This window comes from Molothrus aeneus, chromosome 13, assembly GCF_037042795.1.
Source record: "Molothrus aeneus isolate 106 chromosome 13, BPBGC_Maene_1.0, whole genome shotgun sequence".
In the NCBI taxonomy this organism is placed as follows: Eukaryota; Metazoa; Chordata; class Aves; order Passeriformes; family Icteridae; genus Molothrus; species Molothrus aeneus.
In genome coordinates this window covers 11,150,880-11,172,162 of record NC_089658.1, presented here as the reverse complement: position 1 = coordinate 11,172,162, position 21,283 = coordinate 11,150,880, and the positions used below count along the sequence as shown (strand labels likewise).

General features: G+C 39.0%; 1 protein-coding gene across 1 annotated transcript in view; it reads right to left on the bottom strand.

Annotated features, from left to right (window-relative positions):
* The window catches only part of ADAMTSL3 (ADAMTS like 3), a 168,690-nt gene extending 147,746 nt beyond the window's left edge, over positions 1–20,944 (bottom strand). Inside the window, exon 1 of the mRNA XM_066558695.1 lies at positions 20,864–20,944. Coding sequence (XP_066414792.1) covers positions 20,864–20,944 — 81 coding nt within the window. The remainder of the gene's footprint in view (positions 1–20,863) is intronic.
* Positions 20,945–21,283: the final 339 nt, after the last annotated feature.

Here is a 21,283-nt window from a genome sequence, read left to right as displayed (position 1 = left end):
GGGAAAATTCAGCACCCAGAGAAGATAACCTCAAAGCAGTTCACTTCCAATTATTGTCAGAAAGTTAGTGACTGTGGATCAGATCCTGCTTTCAAAATATGCAATACCCAATTATTTCCCCAAGTCTTTAGCTTAGCCTTGGGGAGTAGGGAAGGGGCACAGGTATGTTTAGATCCAAGAGAAAAGCAATTTTGTAGCATCTAGATAAAACAATCTACACTGGTGAGTGAAGATTCCACTTGCATGTTCCCCAGAGCTTGTGCTTCGAGGGCATGGAAATGGTTGGGGGATGTTTTCAGCCTTTTTTGTTTAAGATAGAATCCCCTTTAAAAACTCTTGTCTGTGATGAAACAGTAAAAGGAAGGAATATATGGAAATGAGACAGAAAAAAGTATTTCACTTAAACCCCTTTTAAAAATCTTGCAAGACAGACATAAGTGACTGAAGCCTAAAAAGATATTTTTTATCACCTCTTTCACCATATGTTCCATTATTCCAGACAAAAACTTCTTTTTATTCCTTATTTAGTAACCTAAAAATTGGTAAAATTCTTGTCATAAAGAAAGTCCTTTCAGTATTATTGGCGCATACTCTCATGAAACTCGACCTTTTATTCACTGACCGTTTCTAAGGGTTCTCATGATCCCCACAGAAAAAATACATTACAAAAGTACTATGAGCATTCTTAGCAAAGAAGGTGGGATAATCTCTAATATTATTTTAAAGCTTCACGTTGCAGTTTAACCTGACAGGCAGCTAAACACCACACAGACACTCACCCCTCACAGCAGGATGGGGGAAAGAATCAGGAAAAAGGCAAAACTCCTGGCCTGAGATAAAGACAGTTTAACAGAAAAAAAAAAAAAAAACCCACCCAAAAACCAACAAAAACCAAAACCAATAATAATGATGATTAAAAAGTGTACAAAAACAAGAGATGCCCAGTGCAACTGCTGACTGATGCCCAGCCAGTCCCTGAGCATCAGCCTACCACCCCTGGCCAATTTTCCACAGTTTTATTGTTTAGTTTGTTCCCACCCAGCATGGGATATCCCAGTGGCCACTTGGACTCACCTGTCCTGGCTGTGCCCCCTCCCAATCTCTTGTGCAGCCTCCTGGCTGGAAGGACAGTGTAAGATGGGAAATCCTCAGCTTAGTGAAAGCACTGCTCAGCAACAACCAAAACACCATTATTCTCACCCTAAATCCATAATACAGCACTACACCAGCTACCAGGTGGAAAATTAACTCCATGCAGCCAAATCCAGGACATTTTGTTAGTGTCCTTTATCATGAACACCACGTGTGAAGGATTTATTTTGTTGTTAAACTGACGAGATGCTGACAACTGCACTCCTTCGTAGGAAACTCACAACCCTGCTTGTCTGCGATCCCAGTTACAGATCCAGTTACAAACTGGAGGAGACTGGAAGCATAATCCTTGAGGAACTGCAGATTTCTTTATAAAAGGCAAGGAAGAAGAATAGTTTAAGGCTATGTAGGATTGCTGTCAGAGGCAGCTGGATCATAAAGCTCAACAAATCAACACATGCACTGAATGAAGATTCACATTGCTTAAGGAGCAAAGGAAAGAACAAAATGAAATTAGAAAAGACACAGGGTCATTCCTTTAATGGGTGGAAGAAGCCTCCATCATGAAGGGCCAAGACCCCTTATGCACTAACACTGACCTCAGGATTACTCAGTAACACCACAAAATACGGATGAATAGAGGCCTCATAAGAAGAACAAGAAGCTGTAGGAGGCTAATCCTTTCCTAGAGAGATAAAGAGCACCCAATTGGCTTGCAAGACCAAGATCACCCTTTTCTAATAAATTACTTCCTCCTCATTGCCTCTCCCAGTACCCAGACTGGATAACTACTCTAATAATGCTAACGAAATGTTAAAATATAAGGTGTGAATGCTCCCAGGTAACTAAAAGTTGCAGTTTAACAAAAACTCTCCTAAAAAATAACATAAAGCAAAAATTCAGGTGAAACTTCACGGCACCATTTTGTTAACAATTCTGCACAGACCTTGTGAAATGCCTCTTTGTTTTCACCTGGCCACAGACACATGCCCACAGTGGTGTGACAGCAGGATTCAGGATTTAAGGAAAAATACCTTCCACTACATATGACCAACTTTTTTTTCATGCAGGCCTCAACATCCCAAGGAAGATAAAACAAGTGGTAGCAATTTGTGAGCAAAATGAGACCTAGGACACTGTGGGGCACAGCAAAAGAGTGTTTGCCACCATCAGATAAACAAGATAAGGATGAGGGAATGCAAGACTTCACACAACACTTAGCTCCCACACAGTATATTATACAGAACTAAAAAATACACTTAATTCTTATATATTCCAGCATTATTGTACTATTCATCAAGACATAGTGTGTGACTCAAAGTTGTCAATATCCTCATTTACAATGGCCACTCTCAGGAGAGTCTGGGACTTCTGACTCAGATTTTCCCAATTCTTTTTAATTTAAATTATAACCTTAATGTTATTAATGTTATGTTATGTTAGTATGATTATTTATATTTAATTTCCTTTTGAGTTTTTTCTTTAATAGTGATATAATTTGAACTGACACAGTAACATGCTTTTCATATACTTCAGTTGAAATTGTGCCTGAGGGCAGTGAAATTCTCATCCATAAGCTGTGTGAAGAAAAAAACTCTGGCACTCAGAAGCCAAACACCTGCTAGAGCTGGTGGCAGATCCAGATTTTTAAGAGAATTCCTGTTGCATAATGAAAACACAAAGAAGGGAAATGTGTGGGGTGATGGAATGGTATTAAAACCACGGCACTTAGGGGGAAAAAAAAAAGACTCCTAAGCCACTATATATGCTTCAGAGCTAAATGCTGAAGATTCTGGCATTAAAGCTATTCATGGGTGCAATTAAAACCAGAGACTTTTGTCATGTGAGGAAACCTGGACAGTGACTCTGTCACATATTGCAGGGCACTGCCATGCCTTTCACTGCTCATGACAGAGTTTTCTCCCTGCCTTCAGTCTGTACATCTGCTTCTGATTCAGGTGGCAGGGACAAATTGGCAAGTATTCAGCCCCCAGAAAAGGCTGTTCTAGCATTAGTAATCTTTCTTCATTGCATGCTGTTTATACAATGCTGTCATCAGCAACAGTGTAGTGTTTATCATGAACTAAACAGGTAGATGAAATGGATGGAACTGCTCTGCTACTGTAAATGACTACAAATTCTCATAACAGAAATTGACCTGGAAACAGGCAAACTCTCAGCCACCAAGAATTGTAATAATTTCTCAGCATGAAAATACACCTTTTGCACAACTCTAAGATCAAATAACCCAAAAATCAAGTAGGAGAAGCCAAAGGGCATGCAACTAATCAACTTGGACAGATTAGGGAGAGAGAAAGCTTCTGATAATCAATACCTACCATCAAAAAGCTTCTCAATGACTGAACAGTCCCGTGGGTGCCAGAGGAGAGCTTGGGCTAACACTGCTCCTCATGCACCTTTCTCAGCAGAGCACCAGGAGCACCTGCTACCATCTTGTCATCATTTCTTTAAACAGGGGCTGCAGAGGGGGTGTATCCCAAAATTCTACTTACAAAGACAGACCACCCTGAATAGGAATGTAAATATTCAAAGTGGTTCTCCTCCCTGTTACCTCTAGCTGATGAATCCTCTCTCACCTGGAAGAAACCAGACTGCAGAGAAATGCCCCAGCCAGATGTTCACTCCCAGGCTCACTTAGGATTTCCAACAGCTCAGCACACAAATGCATTTAACATATGGTGAGGAAAATGTTATTTTTCCACTGCTAGTTTTCCACTATTTCTGATAATTTTAGAGATATTAACCCAGTTCTTTGTCTACTCTTCTTTCTCCATTGCAATGAGACCCTTTGCAGGGTTTATGGACTGAGCAGCCTTGCACATTGAGTTGGTCAGGCACATTTTCACAATAAGGAAGCAGTTAAATGGTCACGGTTCTGCTGTAGGAATGTTGGTTTAAGGCTATTAATAAGGCACATGAGGTGAATGCCTTTCAGCCAAGCGCCCTCCACGTGTGCACACCTGTTTCAGCACGATTTTAAAAAGAAATTCCCAAAAGAAACTGTTCATAGCACGCAGTTTCTAAGTCTCAAGCACATTTCTGCAAATACTCTAAAGGTTTTAAGCTTTTTTGCTTTACTGGTGTAATGAATTCTGATACACCAACCATGAGGCAAAGCATGCTACTTCATAGTAAACCATTTTTCCCTAATAAATTACTTTTGTGTTACCATTTGTCTGCCACTTTGACATTATTGACAGTGGCTTCCAGCATCATCATTCCCACCTGATGTGCTACTGCTGAAATCGTTTCCCAGACTTTGGGGCCCACTGCTCAAACACTGCAACTCACTTCTCCAAGCACTCTAATTTAGCTACATTTAAATCTCAGTTTAACTATTCCTTCAGTTCAGTGATGCCAGTCTTGATATTTATGATCCATCCATTTTTCAGCTTCCTCTCACTTTTTGCAAGGGAGAAAGGGTGGTTGTTCAAGTATATTTCATCTTTCTCTCTTGCCAGTGAAAGCATCTCAAGCAGAGCAAAGTTTTAACTTTGTGTTGTACTGAGCCAGACACACTCTGCAGCATTAGAAATTAAATGCTAACTAGAAAAAGGTTCAATAGCAGAACAAAAACCAAATAATGCAACTGACTAAGAGGACAAACCATTAGTCTGAAGATTGTTCCCTTCCTGGTCACAACTCATTTACCAGCACTAACTGACAGCATTTCATGTGTATGCTCACTAATAAGCCACTACTTAGATTACTCTGCTTCAGCAGCAAACCCCAGAGCAATTAAAAGCTCACATGACAGGCACTGCAGGCATCTGTTCACTGACAACTGTTAAGACTAATGGTCATTAGTTTAATGACTCATTTTTATTCTTCTCTACAATGTGTACAGTAATGCTGGAGAACTGATATAGTGTAGGGGAAAGGGCTCTTACTGAGGTGAGAAAAGATAAACACAGGCCCTGCTGCTGGAAAGAATGAAATAAATCCTCTGAATGAAGCAGAATTGCTGAAATGTTAAAAGACACAGCCGAGCAAGTCAGCCATAAAATGAAAATAGAAACTGCTAATTCAGAACAGGGTGCCTGCTCTAATCAGGATAGTTTCAACACTACAACTTTATCACCCGTCTTCCATGTCCAGCAAGGAAATTTTGTTAAGCGATTTTAAAATGATCCAGCTGATTACAGCAAGACATTCAATGAACAAATAAAGGCTAAAAAATGGACAGCACTTAGGAACACCTGTAATTCAAAGGCAAGCCATTGTCTAGAGTTTTGGAATTTAAAAATGCATGATGGCCTATTAAATGCTCTGCATTTTCTTTAAGTATTTTAAGCACCAAGTGTCTTCCTTGTGGCTGATCCCATTATATAGTAATTTTAGTCTCCTAATAGTCACTATTTCAAAACAACAAGTAGCAAGTAGAAGTGAGTGTAAGAGTTATCACAGAAGGAGCACAGAAAGATGGGCCCGCTGATTGTATTCCCGCTCACTCATCTTGTATTCTCATTCTAGCAGCTGAGTGAATTCCTCCTCTCAGTGTGCTTTGCTCTGGGAACTTGGCCCCCACGTCCACAAGGCAGGGTTTGCCAATACATACCACCTGCGTTCGGAGGGAACGGAAGACTTTCCTGTGGAGGAATATCTTCCCATCCTGTGTGGGTGTACAGGAGCAGATGTGGATGCACAATGGATGGTTCCCAGGACAGATGAACTGAGACAGGTCATAAGTCATGCACTGCTTTCCAATTATGATTGTCTTTCTACAGGAAATTTAACAGAATAATTTTACTCCGGAATATCGCTCTGGAGTTTATGATGGCATAGCAGATGGACAGTAGGATAAAAGGTCATTTCCCTCTCTTTACCAGCAGTTTGAAGAAGGTAACTGGAGGAAGTGATAATTTTTCAGCAGGTACCAAGTTACTGGCATTTCACTGAACCTACCAGCAGCTGAACTTAGAGATCCACAGCTGGATACAAAGCACAGACTATAGTTAAGCTACTGAAAAACCCTCCTGATTGAACAGTAAAGGCTGTGGAGGGACTGACTCTTATTGCTGCTGCTGGTATAATCAAATCTCTCAACACATTTACCTTGCATTCAAAATGAGCAATCAGCTCTAAGAGCCATCGACATCCTTTAAAGGCCACTCATTTGGCCTCTCCTGCTCCAGCCAAGTGGAAAACACCACTATTTTGCTCAGAAGTAGGATGACTACTGAGGAAAAGTTTTTCAAAGCAGCTTTTATTTACTGAATTCTAAAAGAGTACACGTCATCTTGGGTTTTCCCCTTGACCTTGTCTTTTGAAAAACTGTCATGCCTCTTGTAGGACATGAGATACTCTGCTCAGTACTTTTAAAAGCAGCAAGGGCCAGGGCAAATGTGAAGTCCCCAATACATGCCTCACGTCTAACCAGTGGTACAAGATCATCTACTTTTGTATACCTAGCAGCTGCTCTTTTACCACTACCATTTGCACTTAAGGTTAGACAGAATTCTTGACAGAATAGTTTAATTTTAAAGATTTACAGAGGGGCACTATTCCTACAGAATATTTTTCAACTATTCCTGAGCACTTTTGGAAGGATCTGTGGCAATAACCTCCCCTGAATTTTCTTATCCACAGTCAGCTCTTAGTTTGCCAGTACAAGCTAATGTGAGCTCGGAGGCCAACCCTAACAGCTCAGTATCTAAAGCTTTAGCATGGTTCCAGATTCTCATATGTTTGTCTTTAGCATTCTAAGGCTTTTCAAAATACAGACAGAATCCAAGAACAATGGACTGTGCAAAGGGAGGGAAATAAATTCATCTGCCCTTTTATTTAATTGCAGAAGGTTCCTTTTGCCCTATACATCTATAACTTCTCAGACTAAAGACAACCACAACACCAGAAACTACTGAAGCTGGAACCTTCACAATCTGGTGAACTTGCAGTGGTGTGAAATACTGTGATCTTCCTGATTCAGTTGATCTGTTCTTATCCTGCATAATTATACATTTCTTCACATTCTTTTCTTCACTGCTTTGCAAATTGAAAGCAATAAGAGTCTCCCTGTTAAGCCATGCTGGAGTTATCTGTGGCAGTATTCCTATTTTCATTTGCACATTTTACAGTCCTGGTTTCCTCTGCGCCCTAGACAGAGTAAAATGGTATTATAAGAAGCCTAAACAGCAACCATTTTAAATAACAAGATCCAAATATAAATCTTAACCTGTGCATTTGTCTGCAAGATTGGCTGCACTTGGAATTATCAGTCCAGAACATCTCTATTTCAGAGCCCAGTTCTTTTGGCCAAGATAGATGTTCTTTTATCGTGATTATAGTGAAAAAAGCCAACTTGCTGGCCTGACTCAGGCTGTAATTATTCTGTGTCTTTATACAACCTTTTTATAGTTCCTGGTGGAAAGGCTGAAGGAAATCCTACACATTGCACAAGGTCTAAAATTTTTTGCCCTCTTGCAGAAAACCATTCAAAAATGACTGAATGAGACTTATCCCTTCCTTATATGATTTTTCATTCTTTGAGTTAAGATAATGCATCCAGTGTTTTCTCACATTTTGTGTTGTTCCAGCTTTAATAACAAAGGTACTGACTGCAAATTGTTCTATAAAAAATACAACCTTTTTTTTAAAAAAACCCTTATTACCTACTTATATAAAACTCTCAAAGAAGCAGCTACACACTTTAAAAGTAAGTGGGACAATAATTAAATCTCCAGTACAAAGGTTCTAGGCCAAGAAGATTTAATATGGTCCCTAAATCTCAAAATAGTCCAAAACTCTTCATTTCTGCCATTTACAAACACAGAGTCATTCCAAATTAACTAAAAATCATAAGAATCCAAACCAATACCTATTCTAAATCAGTGTGTTTTGTACTAATTCTTCCTGGGAGGCTGGGGGCCAAAGACATTTAGAAAAGGGAGGATCTCTCTCACAGTTCTTTGCAAGGTATAAAAATTACATCTTAAAAAAATCTAGTAATGTAACAGGAAACCTTGTGCTTAAATCCTCAAGTCTACTGTGAGTGGACAAACAGAAAATCAGGGCACCCCACTTAAATAAATAATCCACCTATTGCTACTAATTATATTTTTCTCTTCTCATGTAGATGAAAAACAGCCAATTTGTACTATTTTGGGAATAATATTCAAGGAACAGAGGAAATTATGTACAGCACGTTTTAAACAAAGTCAAAATACAGAAATCAAATTCAGCTTCAGTTGAGGAAAGTTTTAAAGAAATTAAAGTTAATAGAATAAACCCTCCTCTGTAAATCTCTTCTTATAATTTCCTTCAGTTAAAGATAACAACATACTGGATTTAAGTCCATACATAACATATCAAATATTTTTTTTTTACAGAGGATCTATTCATAGCAGCTTGTATTTGCAACATATGCAGCAAATTATATTATTAAACACTTAATCCCAATAAAGTTTAAATTTCACCCCTAACAATAAAGCTTGTACAGTTCTTGCTCTACTTGAAATCAGATTCTAGAAATAAACAATAAAAGTCATAGGTAGGTATCATGACAATTAATAATTGAACATTTGAGACATATTTGAAATACAGTTGGTTATGTGAAAATGTTCTGAAAAAATATTAAGACTAATCATTGAATTTTTTGCAGTTGACAAATAAAAAATATAGAGCAAACATTACCAAGCTGTAGAAAATACCAGCTAGGTGAGAGCCTTGCAACTCAGCTTACATGCCTCTGAAAACCAGGAGCCCTCATGTGCCCTTCAGAGCAGGCAGGACTGAGCCCACTGAGAGCCCTCAGCAGCCCCAGAGCCTTGGGGAAGGGCTGAGTACATCACCAAGGCTCTCAAAATCCAGAGGGAAGAATCCCTTCTGACAGCCCCCAGACACTGCACTGCTGGGGCAGCTCTCCAAAAAGAGCAGCAGACACAGGTGAGCTACACCAGCATCTTAAAAGCTGAACATAGCAAGCATCAATGAAGAGAACTGGACAAATTTCAACACAAATACCTGCACAATGAGTTGCTGAAAGCAAGATCCATTAGAATCAAGTATGTCCCCAGAAATCCAAATTTTATTCCTACTCAGGTGCTCCATACATTATTTCTGACCTATCTGGTGTTAATTATGCAGCTCTGAACAGGATTTTTTTTGTCCTAAGCTCTTTATTAAAAGAGTCAATTCCAACACAAAATCATGCAAGCAGGCCTCTATTTTACAGAGCCTATCATGTCACTGCGAGTCCCAGAACAGGTATTCGGCCTAGCAAAATGCATCACCCTTCAACATGAAGCACCATTCCTCATTTTTCTCACCCCATATTCTTATTCAGCTGTGCAAAAAGTTCTGATTGTGTCTAATTTCTCAACTAAACTAATGCTGGGGTAAATCATTGCTTTATGCAGCAGCACTGTAACTTATATGTAGGGAGGAGTCCATCAGGAACCTGCAGCTTTCTAACACTTAATTCAAACTAAAATTCAGCTAAAGACAATCTCAGCTTGCCTGAGACTTTCTTAGTGCAATCACACATGCAGGTATTTCCATATAGCATACACACAGGAACAAAATTTAAAATTTCAGCAGTGAATTGAGACACTGCACACCTGAAGCAGAGAGTTGAATTTTTCCAGGGATGTTAAATGCTCCTCATGAAAAAATGTGCTAACTTTTCTCTGCAGGCAAAGGAACAGACTTGGTGCTTTTGATTTCACCTAAAGGTGCAGATGTAATTTCTCAGAATACAGATGTCTAACTCTTCCAAACCCATCTATCCCAGCCACTGAAAAAAGAATTGGGTCCTTCACTACAGGAACAGGTTAATGGAACTGGACTGTGTCCTATCAGCTGGGGAATCCCATTATTGAAGTCAGTAAATTGCTTTGGTAACATGGAATAAATTCATGAAGGTGTTCAGAGCAGTCTGATTTTGGGAAGAGCTGGGGAAGAGCTAGCAGGTGCAAGGATGTTGCACTTAAAAAAACTTTTTCTCAGGAGACTGGATAGAGTTGATGACATGGGAAACTTGAGTTGCCAACTTTCTACATAGTATATAACTCTGGGAAAATTAATTGGATTATGAAGGTCAAAGAGAAAGGCCAGCCCATTATTGAAAGATAATCTAATTGAATTTTGCCAATTTTATCTGAATGATTGCTCTCCAGATGAAGAGCTAGTGTCACTTTTTCATTGCTGCTAGTCTTTTTTCTTCATTTCCAGGCTCACTTCTTTCACAGACCCGTCTGGAACTAAGAAATCACATCAGTGGAAATTTCCCACAACCAAAGGGTTGGTTTTGTGCAGCCAGCTAAGCTTTCTCCACACTTAGTGCATCTTTTCTTGAGAGAAGATCACCCAAACTCAGCATCCTTACTCTCAGAGTAAGGCATTCTTCAACAGAAAAAGACAATGTTGAGTGGTAACAGTGGAACCTAAAGGTTGGCTTTGGCTATTCTGACCCAGACATGCACATTACTAGTTAATGTTTGCATTATTCATTCACGTTTTGTGCCAGAGGAATCTTACTCCATGAGTTAAATTTTATTCAAAGCTCAAGTCTACATTCAAAATAAGACTGGGCTAATATGGAAGCAAAGACTTATAAAAATTGAAAACTCCCTTTGAAACACATGCTTTCCAGTAAGTGCAGCTAGCAAAATGCAAAATACTGTCAACATTCCTACACCATGATGTCAATTTTCATCTGCACAGACAAGATGCTGCTACATGTAGAAATCAGCTCTGTCTTCCTCACTGGTGGTGTACTCGTGTCTCCCTCTTTTCACTCTCAGAACTGCACGGTGCAGTGAAGACTGCAACCCCTTAAAAGGATCAGAGACACCTCCTGAAGATAATAATTCTGGCAAAAAGCCACATTAATTTTTTTAAAATTAGTTTCCACATTCAGCTTCAGTTCTCCTGAAAAACAATGCACATGCTCTAAGGAGCAGTTTTGATGTTTGCCTCTACAGCAGTTTAGAGGAACTTATGCCAACAGGGAAGGACTCAAACACCTGATAAAATGGTCTTCAGTGACACAAAACAAAAAAGTGACTTGTAAAAAAATGGAAATCACTTCAACTCCTCCAAGGAATATTCAACAGGAAAATTAGCTTTATTATTTCTTCTTCTTTTTTTCCCAAAGTGACAAATATGACCATTTGTCAAGAAAACAGCTGCAGGCAACACTTTAAATGCCATCTGTCCTCAGCAGTTATATGATGAAGAGATGGACTGATTGACACCACACAACAGGAAATATGACAGCCAAGTACTAAAATTCAGCCTCAGCCTGCTTCCTATGGGCAGGTCTCCCTCCAGAAAACCTCCCACTGATGCTGCACCGTTGAAGTAGAAAGCCTGAATTTCACAAAATAAGGTCTCACTTATGGCACAGCAACCTCATGAAGGGTCTTTTTCGGAACTGAAATCTTGTAGAGCTTGGGGTACAAGAGCCCTCATGCTACCACTGATTTAAAGTGAGCTTTTGGCAGACAAGGAATGATGAGACAGTACAGGGCAAGAGAGTCAGGCCTTTTCCTCAGTATTCTCAAAGATTGGCCTTAACATTTGAAATAGTAAAAAGAAAGTTTATAATTCCTACATTTCCCCCACTTCTAAATAGTGGCATCTATGTGACACATTACAGATGGCTCACAGAGGTCTAAATTCAGCAATAAAAATAAGCAATTATAAACAAATGCATCATTGATGTCTGCTAAGGTCATAATTCAAGTAAGTTCAAAAGATCAGAACAAAACCCACATGTTTTGTTATCCCAGCTAAGGCCCTTCTCAAGATGGTTATCTACAGGAAGAAATTTTCTCCAAGAAAAGCTTAGTGTTCCAAGAACATCTCTGGTTCCCTTGGAGAAACCATACAAGTTGGGGTTTTTTTAATTAAAGTTAAATTATTAATTTTTATTTATGAGTTAGACAAAAATTTCCCTTTTATTGTCACACTGCATAAGGGAAAAGCTTTAAAAGGTTGGGTGTTAAGAACAGGTGATGCTAACAGGATATTGGAAAAGCCCCTGAGACTTAGAAAATTAAGTAAAATGTACTTGCCCACTGATCTAATTGCTTACTAATTTTCAAATCTATTCCCACCAGATAACTAATGGCATTTTAAGCCCAGCTCCTGGCATTAAAAATACAGTTATAATTCCCTCCTAGCAGAAGATACACAGCTGCATGGTAAAACCCCATATGTTAAGACAGCATTCTGGAGGTTTTCCTTATAGCTTTAACCAACCTATTGTGTTCCAAATGTAACTGGAAGAGGAAGGAAAAGGAAATGGGAAAAGCATTTGGGTGTGCAGTTTCACACTGAGGGGAAGGCAAGTGCTCTCTCATGCAGGGAAAATGACTGGAATATTTGTGTTTTACAGAAGGACTGATCACATAATGGAAGTGGAACTTAAGCTAAGCCATCAGAAGCTGTTTCTTTATCTTCCTCAAGAAAATACCAGTGTTTGCTTAAAAACAAGAAGCTAGTCCAGCAATTAAGCCTGAATTTCCTCAAATACTTGAAAAATCATTCTAAAATTCTAACATTTGCAAATATATCAGAAACATCCAAAAATGTTTGCATTAAAAAAGTTAATAACAATTAAAAATAAAAAAATATTCCCAGCAGACACAAAGAAGCTCAGAATATAGGCACCCATTTAGGTTTAGAGCAAGTTCTCATGTCCAGGACTTGAGATATCTTCCAGATACTCCTGGAGTTTGGAGCACGTATTTCTTTGTTAATTTCTAAATGATGATTTATAAGTGACAAATCTAGAACTGGTTCTAGTTCAATGATACTCAAGTATTGCCCTGAGGAACACCAAAATCACCTAAGAACAGCTGAACTGATTCAGACCAAGGAACCATCCAGTCTATCAGCTTCCCACAGCACTGTCCAGAGCAAGAATGCTGCAAGACTTTCCTGGACCCACCTTCCCAGCCTGCTGGGGTTCATCTGTACATTACTGGGAAGTGGATATTCCCAGCACTCATCCTGTCTCCCCTACACCCATGTAACCTTCTACTCAAAAAGCATGGGAAGGAGTGCCAAATACCATTACCATGACATGGAAGAAACCCACGTTTCATTGTTTTCAGTCTCCCACCTAGCAGTTTTATTTAAAGGCCCTCAGTTCTTACACTGAAAGAAAGAAGTTACCAGCTGATTCCTGCTTAACTTTCCACCCCACTCATAAAGGATTTGAGCTGCATACAGTGCACCAGCACAGGCAAAGCAGGAATTCCTACAGTGAAAAGATGATTCTCTTTGTCTTACACCTCCCTTTCATATCATTTCCTAACATCCAATTAGCACTGTTAACTGCTGTTCTATGAAAAGACCTATGTGAGAATTACCAGCCTAGAGGAAACATGTAATCTGTTAGTGACATAAAGCACCTTACATTCATATAAATAAAGTTATAAAATCAGGAGACAAAACCAGAGCCTGTTCAAGCAGTCTTATCAGTTAGTGGCTTTAGCAAAATCCCTACATAGCATACAGCACACACAGCCCATCTCTCCAGGAACAGATCTATTCTCTGTCCTGCTTTCAACAGAAGTGCCATGAGATCAGCTGAAAGAATCCATAATATGCCACATGTACCTGGCAGTTTACAGCTAGGATATTGCCTAGCAAGCAGACAATACTCAAGACACTACTGTGCTATTGGGTTTTCAGCCAGCATCCATGTTACTCAACCAGGGAATGGTTTTAAAGTATTTGAAGACTCAAGAAAACAAAAAACCAAATGAGTAATGTGACCTTGAAAACATTTAATAAGAGAAGACTCTCGGGAGAGGAAGACAAATTACATATTAGCATATTTCTTTTGTTATACATCCACAGAGAGCACTGAACTTGTTCAGCCTTCTGCTTCTACACCACAAGAAGTTGCAGTAGTCAGAAAGAAAAGAAAATGTCCGGCTGAAGGGGCAAATCTGAATTTATCAGAACCAGTACCTGTCGCTTCACATTTCTCCATCCCAATAGACAGCCTGGAACAGCCACATATATAAGCAGGAAAATTGCAACAAAAACAGGGGGTTTGGAGTTAAGTTAATTTCTTGCTGAATCAGCCAGCTGGGAATAAAGCCAGTTCCTGCAATCCTCTCAGAGCTTCAGCAAGGTACATGCCAGGAAACACTTATTGCCAGAGACTGAGGAAACACAATCCCTCACTCTTCACGTTCTGCAGCAGTGCAGGTGTGTCCATGTCACCTTACTTCATTGGTTCTAAAACACAGGAGATCAGGCGACTAAAACTCTCCTCTACGCCTGGATTTACCATGCAGTGAGCCCCCATTGGTCCTTTCACAAATATACACTGTAAATGTTGCCCTGTTTTGCTTGCATGCACTAACAGGAGACTATGTCCTATAAATTTTAAGCAGCTTCAATTTTTTGGCAAAGCACCTGATGACAGAAAAAATAGCATTACATAAACACAGAAATACATGCTTCTACATATAAACAAACATTCCACTTATTTAATGCTACAAATCAGTCTCATTAAGCAGCTGGGACTTCCCACCAGGACACCAAAGACAACCATTAGCATACAGCAACAATCTAGTAACTGCAATCATAAATGCAGTTTGAATAGTGCTTCATAATTTTGTTGAGCTAACTTGCATTCACTGTGTTTCTAGTGCATCCAGAAGCATGACAATCTGACAATTCTTGGAAACCACATTTCTCAAAACAGTCTGAAAATATTGTTCTCATTTTCCCTCCATAATGATGTTAAATCTAATAAATACAAAATTAGAAACAGAAATAACATTGTTGCTAAACACTTTATGTAATATGCTCTCTGGAAGGGATTTATTAGGCCAAGTTCTCAAAAACTGCCCTGTCTTTATAAACACGTGACACTTGTACTTGCACTTCTCAAATATTATCAAATATGCACTTGAGTACTAGAATTCACACACCAGAAACCTATTATTTCAAAAGATTTTTTAGGGTGAAAATTTTGCTTTTATCAGCTAAATATGATTAAAAATACTAAGCCAGACTTTTTAGAAGTGCCTAAGGCATCTAATGCCTGGCTCCCATTAGGTTAATTGAAATTTACCTTGTTTTGAAAAATCCAGCTAAGCATTTAACAATGCACTTAACAATGTTTATATTTAACATCTTGGGTCTTACTGAAAGACACCAAAACAAAGACTCCACAAACTCTTTTGAAAATACTGCTCTATCTGCATTAATTTAGCACTCTTGTATGGCTGTCATCAACCAAAAAGGAGTTCACAGCACCGTCCTTCCTCCTACAAGTTGAAGTGAGGGAATTTTGAAAACTGAACCTTAAAAGCAAGGGCACTTGACAGTCTATAGTCTTCAGCTAATACCAAGTTCTCCCCTTACAGGAAAGGAAGTTATGTGCATGACTTCAAAACCTAAAGGAGTTATCATCTATCGCTGACAATAAAGTGAGTGCATGGAGCACATCAGAACTGCAGTGCTGTACAGTTCCCACATGGGTCTCAGTGCTCTCTCTGCACCTGCCAGTGTTGTATCCAACATCCCTTATGGAGTGTTGTGCTCACTATCAAACTGTACTTCAAAAACAAACCCATTTTTTCACCATGCACAAACTGTCCCTGTTTTGCAGAGATTTTGCCTAATAAGAATGACAGTGGAATTGTTCAAGTGTGATCCTGTTGGACTGTGCACAGCCACAGAATTACCATCAGTATTGTTAACTGTATAAAGCTGTACTGACACATGGATTTGACTAAAGCACAACATTTGCACAATATAAGTTATACCTGAGATTTCTTGCATAGACTTACAATGCCAACAGCTATACATGCATGATTGTGAATCTGCTTCCACTATCACTGAATTCACTCTACTACTTGATTTCAAGCCACACTGGAGCTCCTGGGGATTCAGGAAAGCATGGAGAAATGTTTAAAGAAAATCTTTAGGCACAAAAGCTGAACATAAGGACAAATATATGAACCTACAGGTTATAGAAGTAGTAACAGCAAACAGAAAGGATTCAGATTTTAAAATGTATGTTCTTGCAAAGCAAAATGCATTATATTGGATGGTTAAATCTTGAATTCTGGATGAAGAGTAAGAGCTTTAATATCAGAACAATCAATCACGTACATTACAATCTGTGATGCAAAGGCAGGAATGGAATTTGGTGCACTATGCAAAACTGCCACCTCAGTGCTGTTTATGCCCCAACTTGGTAAGGCATATGAAGGATGCAGCTGCACCAAGCAGACCTGAATGAGTAATTATCAGTGACTAAGCATTCAAGTGCCTTCTAAACCAAAGATCATCCTAGAGCCATTCCTTCATTTCTTGACTACTCTTTCAAGAGAAATTAGAAGCCACTGGCAGTTGTTAGTAGTTATTCTTATCCTTGAGGCTTCTCAAATATACCAGGCTCTTGGATATCTGGTTTTGGAAACAAAAACATGCAGCTCTACACACAACTGATCTGAGAATTTCTGTCCAACTTTCAGTGTAACGTCATGAGAAATTATCATCATAATGAATAACTTAGATAGTAAAGGGGTGCATTCCTTGATGAGATCTGTACTCTTGGTCCTCTCCCAGAGCTGACTTTAATTTTTTATGACACATTTTAAAAAGTAAGTATTCATACATAGTTTGTGCCTCAAGTCACAAGAAACATCAACTTTTCAGGCAATTCCACTATTGGATTGTAAACTAGGGGTAACAGCAGCTCAGATTCTATGAGCACTGGCTGAGTAATCATTATCAGTCAAATTTAAAGCACGTTCAGAAACTTAAGCATAAATTTTCTAGTAATGCAGTCACTGAGTTGCAAAATTGTCAATAGCAATGAATATTTTAAGTCAGAATAGTTGTACAGAGTCTCAGATATGTTATTTGTCTTTAGAAGCAGCAAATCAATCTTCACACTAAGAATAAAACCACAGGCCTTTGGGGGCTGATGGCAAAACTCCAGATGGGTGCAGAATTGCCACCTGTCTACAGAAACAGAAAACTGCTTCAGGTTTAACTCAGGATTTGCCAATCTCTCCTGATATTTCTGATCAGAGTTACTGGAGACTTAAGAATGTTGTATGGCATGTAGCTCATAATCTATTTTCTGGACATCAGTGTGCAATATATTCAGTGACTGTAAAACAATAATCCAAAGGTTTTCCATGAAGATGGTCTCCAAGTCCACTATGTCATATAATGGACATCAGATTTTTGGCCTTGCAAAGCTCAGCTTTAAAGACATTTACTGTGTTGGTAGTTTTTGGCAGATTGGTTATGGCAGAATCATTTTGAAGACAATAATGTTTTCAGTATGTATATCCTTCATTTCCAAAATATCACAGATAGTTAGAAAAGGCCATAATGCAGGCAGGGATTGCAGGAACATAAATCATGGAAGCAACCAACAGTTTATTGAATGAATTTACGACCTATGAAACTTTCCCTTTCATAGAAACCAAGACTTAAGGCTTCTTAAATACCCAGACATGGTGTCTTTGCTGTTTCTCCCTCTGCACACATTACCAACCCCGTGGTCTTTGGAGGCAAAATGCACTGACTTGTAGAGGGTTTAATTTAGACCATAGGAACCTAAGAAAATATCAGCTTATTCCTGATTTGAAAACAACATACCAGAGAATAAATCTAAAATGAATCCATGTGTAAAATTCTTGATATATATTTGCCCATACAAATCTGATAGCCATCGTTTCTTCCTGCCAGTAATCCATTAGTGAGACTATAAAGATATACAGTCCTACATACCTTTCATAACAAATATAACAGCATCTAGTTGAATGGTGTAATAAAATATCATCACAAGGTTAGGAAAGACTTGGTTACCAGGCTGAACATCCTGCCCTTCCAATTACCAATATGAAGCAACATGTACTCAAGAGATCACTTCAAAACAGCAGAACTGGGCTTGGACACTTGAATTGTTAGCTTAACCTTCTCCTAAAATCTGTAGAATTAATAGCTCTCCTGCTACAATTTGAGGAAAATCAGGAGACTTTTAAACAATATTTAGCAATAAATCCAATACTAAGGATGCTAACATTCCCAAATACACATAATCAATAGAACATAGTAACTTCTTTGGATAGAGCCATCATTTAAATCTCTAGAAACAATGAGTTGCTCCATGTTGCTGCTACTATTTGATAACCAAATATCTTGTTTGTTTTCAAGAATGACATACATACGTAATCTGCTTGTATTACCACTGGCTTTAGACTAATGCAGTTCCATTAATTTCATTTATATTGGCACATACAAGAAAAGGTCAGCTCTGTACTTGCAAAAGAACATGGCCAAGCCTTACCCACAAGGGATCTCTTCCTGAGTGATTTATGTCACTGCTCCTGGTCACAGAGCAGATTTAACAATCAGCCAGCTCAACAATGCTCAGGGGTAAAATATTCCCTGGGTTATCCTAGGAAATCTAATTTACCTACTAGTGCAGCAACTAATTTGCCATTTACAAAATAATTTTGTCAAATTTGAGACACAGCACGTCTGCAAGAGCAGAGATAATTTTGGAGCCCAGCTAAACACCTCACTGCTTATTACCATGCTGTGAAGAATCAGAAAGGACTCCTATAACCAAAGTTAAGTTCCATTGCTTCTCAGGGACAGCTACCTCTTTTTCACAACTTCTCATGTTAAAGTTTTCTTTGCATTACATTCATACCACATTTCCACCACATTCTTTTTAAATGGTCATTTTCTTTATTCTGTACCTGCCTCAAGCAGGATGAAATTAATCAATTGCACATAAGTGATATGACATAGACTTGTGACCTTGCCCAGCATCCAATTGTTTCTAATTGATTAGCTCTAGACATAAGCACTTTAATAGCCAAAAACAACAGAAGTGGAAGTTATGGTACAATATTAGGGTAAAATGACTGTGTGTGGTCCATTTAGTATGGCCCCAAGCAACCAATTAAAGAATTAATGGTTATTGGATACCAAAAATGTTATGTTAAATAATATAAAATATCTTTAATGTGCCTAAAATTGTGATAAAACACCTAAAACTTAGGAGCAAAAAGGCCTCCTACAAGATTGGGGTTAAGTGCTAATAACTCAAATATGCCAAACAGATTACAGTATTTTAAAGGACAATCAAGACCATAAAATTTGACCTGGATTGAAGTGTTCATAAAGCTACTCACAATAGCCAATTGATTACTACAATGTGTTTGGGTTGTTTTTATTATAAAGAGACAAGTGAAGCTATGCCAAATCATTTGTGGAGAAGAGGAAACTATGCCACTACTGGTTCCAGCTCTGCAATAAGAAAAATATGAAAGAAAAAATACAAGAAAAATACTTTTAAAAATGATCCCTTCATAACCAAAAGGCAGAAAATCAAAATTAACATGTCCCTTCTCTGAGCTTCTATTCTTATCTTGACCAGAACTATTAACAGAACTCCATGCACTATTTCCCGAGTGTTTTATGGGTCTGGTTATTACAGCATCACTCAACTGCTTGCTCACAAAAACACAAGCTGAACAGGCACAGCAAATCTGTAACATTTTTGTCCTTGCATAAGAAACATGCAGGCAAAAAGCAGATCCCACTGTGGCCCTATCTGCTCAGACATGTGTTGAATACATTGTGTTTCACTGCACAATTAATACAGATGTAAATTTTTACTTTAATGGCAAGTTCTTTACTCAAGTAACCAGTGCACTGGTTAGCTGCAACCATACCCACAGAGAGGAGGTGTTCCTCACCTGCCAAATCACTCACAGCTCTCACCAGTGCTACTGAGGATGCAGGGGAGCCCCATTCCCACTACCTTGAACCTCAACATCCACCATAAACTGATCACAGCTTACTCAGCTGTCTACTACAGTCTCCTCAGTTTCTTCATACTCCTTTTCCCTGCTGTATTGTTCTTCAATTCAAAATTCTTCAGGATGTATATTTATATACTGCCCAGCACATCAGGCTCCACTTCTCAGCATTGCAATAATACAAACAGTACACAACAACACTTAATATATTTAAAGAATTTAATTTTTTGTTGAAGACTACTACAGTGCTTCAAAAAAAAAAAGGTTCCTAACTACTCTTAAAAAAAATCTCAGTTTATTTAGTCATCTTTTTCTAAGGATTTATTGGATTTATGTGTACTTAAGACTGAAGAATCCTTGAAACACGTTGTGCTGTGGGAACTATCAGTATAGAGAATGACATCCTCTAACACATCTCTGCAGCATACAGCACACAATATTTCTTGAAATACTCACCTCTTGGAACTGATTAGGCTCATGTGTCAGGCAATAGATCAGATGGCAGCTATGGTTTTTCCTCCATGGTTCCTGAACTCATTGAACACTTGGAGCAAAGATCTTTTTGGGCCACCTTCCCTGCCTTCCCATTTCCAAATGCTTTAGATATTTCTACCAAGGTACTTCTATAACCCTTGTCACTTACAGCACCTTAACATTTGTCAGGTGCTTAAACTCCTGGGGGTAAAGAACAGCTGTGCTGCCTAGAAAGACCTATGGCATTACACATCTGGCAAGATCTCCCTTTGGTCACCCTTTGGTAAAATCAGCTACAGTGTATTAAGCAGGAGAGAGAATATTCATTTCCCACATGAATGTCTTTGAAAGTTTGGTGAAAGGAAAATGTTCTCATTGGGAGACTTTTAATTACAGAGCAGCTCCTTCAGCAGTTTTCTGGTTTAAAACAGTAATGCAAAGTGTGCAGCAAGATTCCCTGATACAGGACCAGAAATGACAACAGCAACAAGTTCATTACCTACCTGTAGGTGAGCACAGAGAGCAAAAGCAAGCCAAGTGATCTCCCAGGACAGCCCAGCGGCTTTAGGGCTGGCCATCCTCATGCCTTGGGGCTCTGCTGAGAGAAATTGTTTCAAGTTACAAACAAAATCAAGTGGGCTCCGCCAGAATTTCAATGACTAAAGCAAACTGGGCCGGCCGCTGGAAGCAGCGCAATGCAAACACCGCAGCGCTGCGCTGGCCAGAGCGGCAGGAGCAGCGCATGCCATGAGCACAGCCTGCAGGGTGAGCAGCTCCGATTAGGGCACGGAAAAGCACCACGATGAGGGGCCGGGGAAGCTGGCAACAGCGGAAAGGCTCGGGCATCTCCTGAATGTAGGAGAATTGGTCAAATTGGGAATCCCTCCCACCTTGATCTCTCGAATGTAAAATCCAAGGAGCAT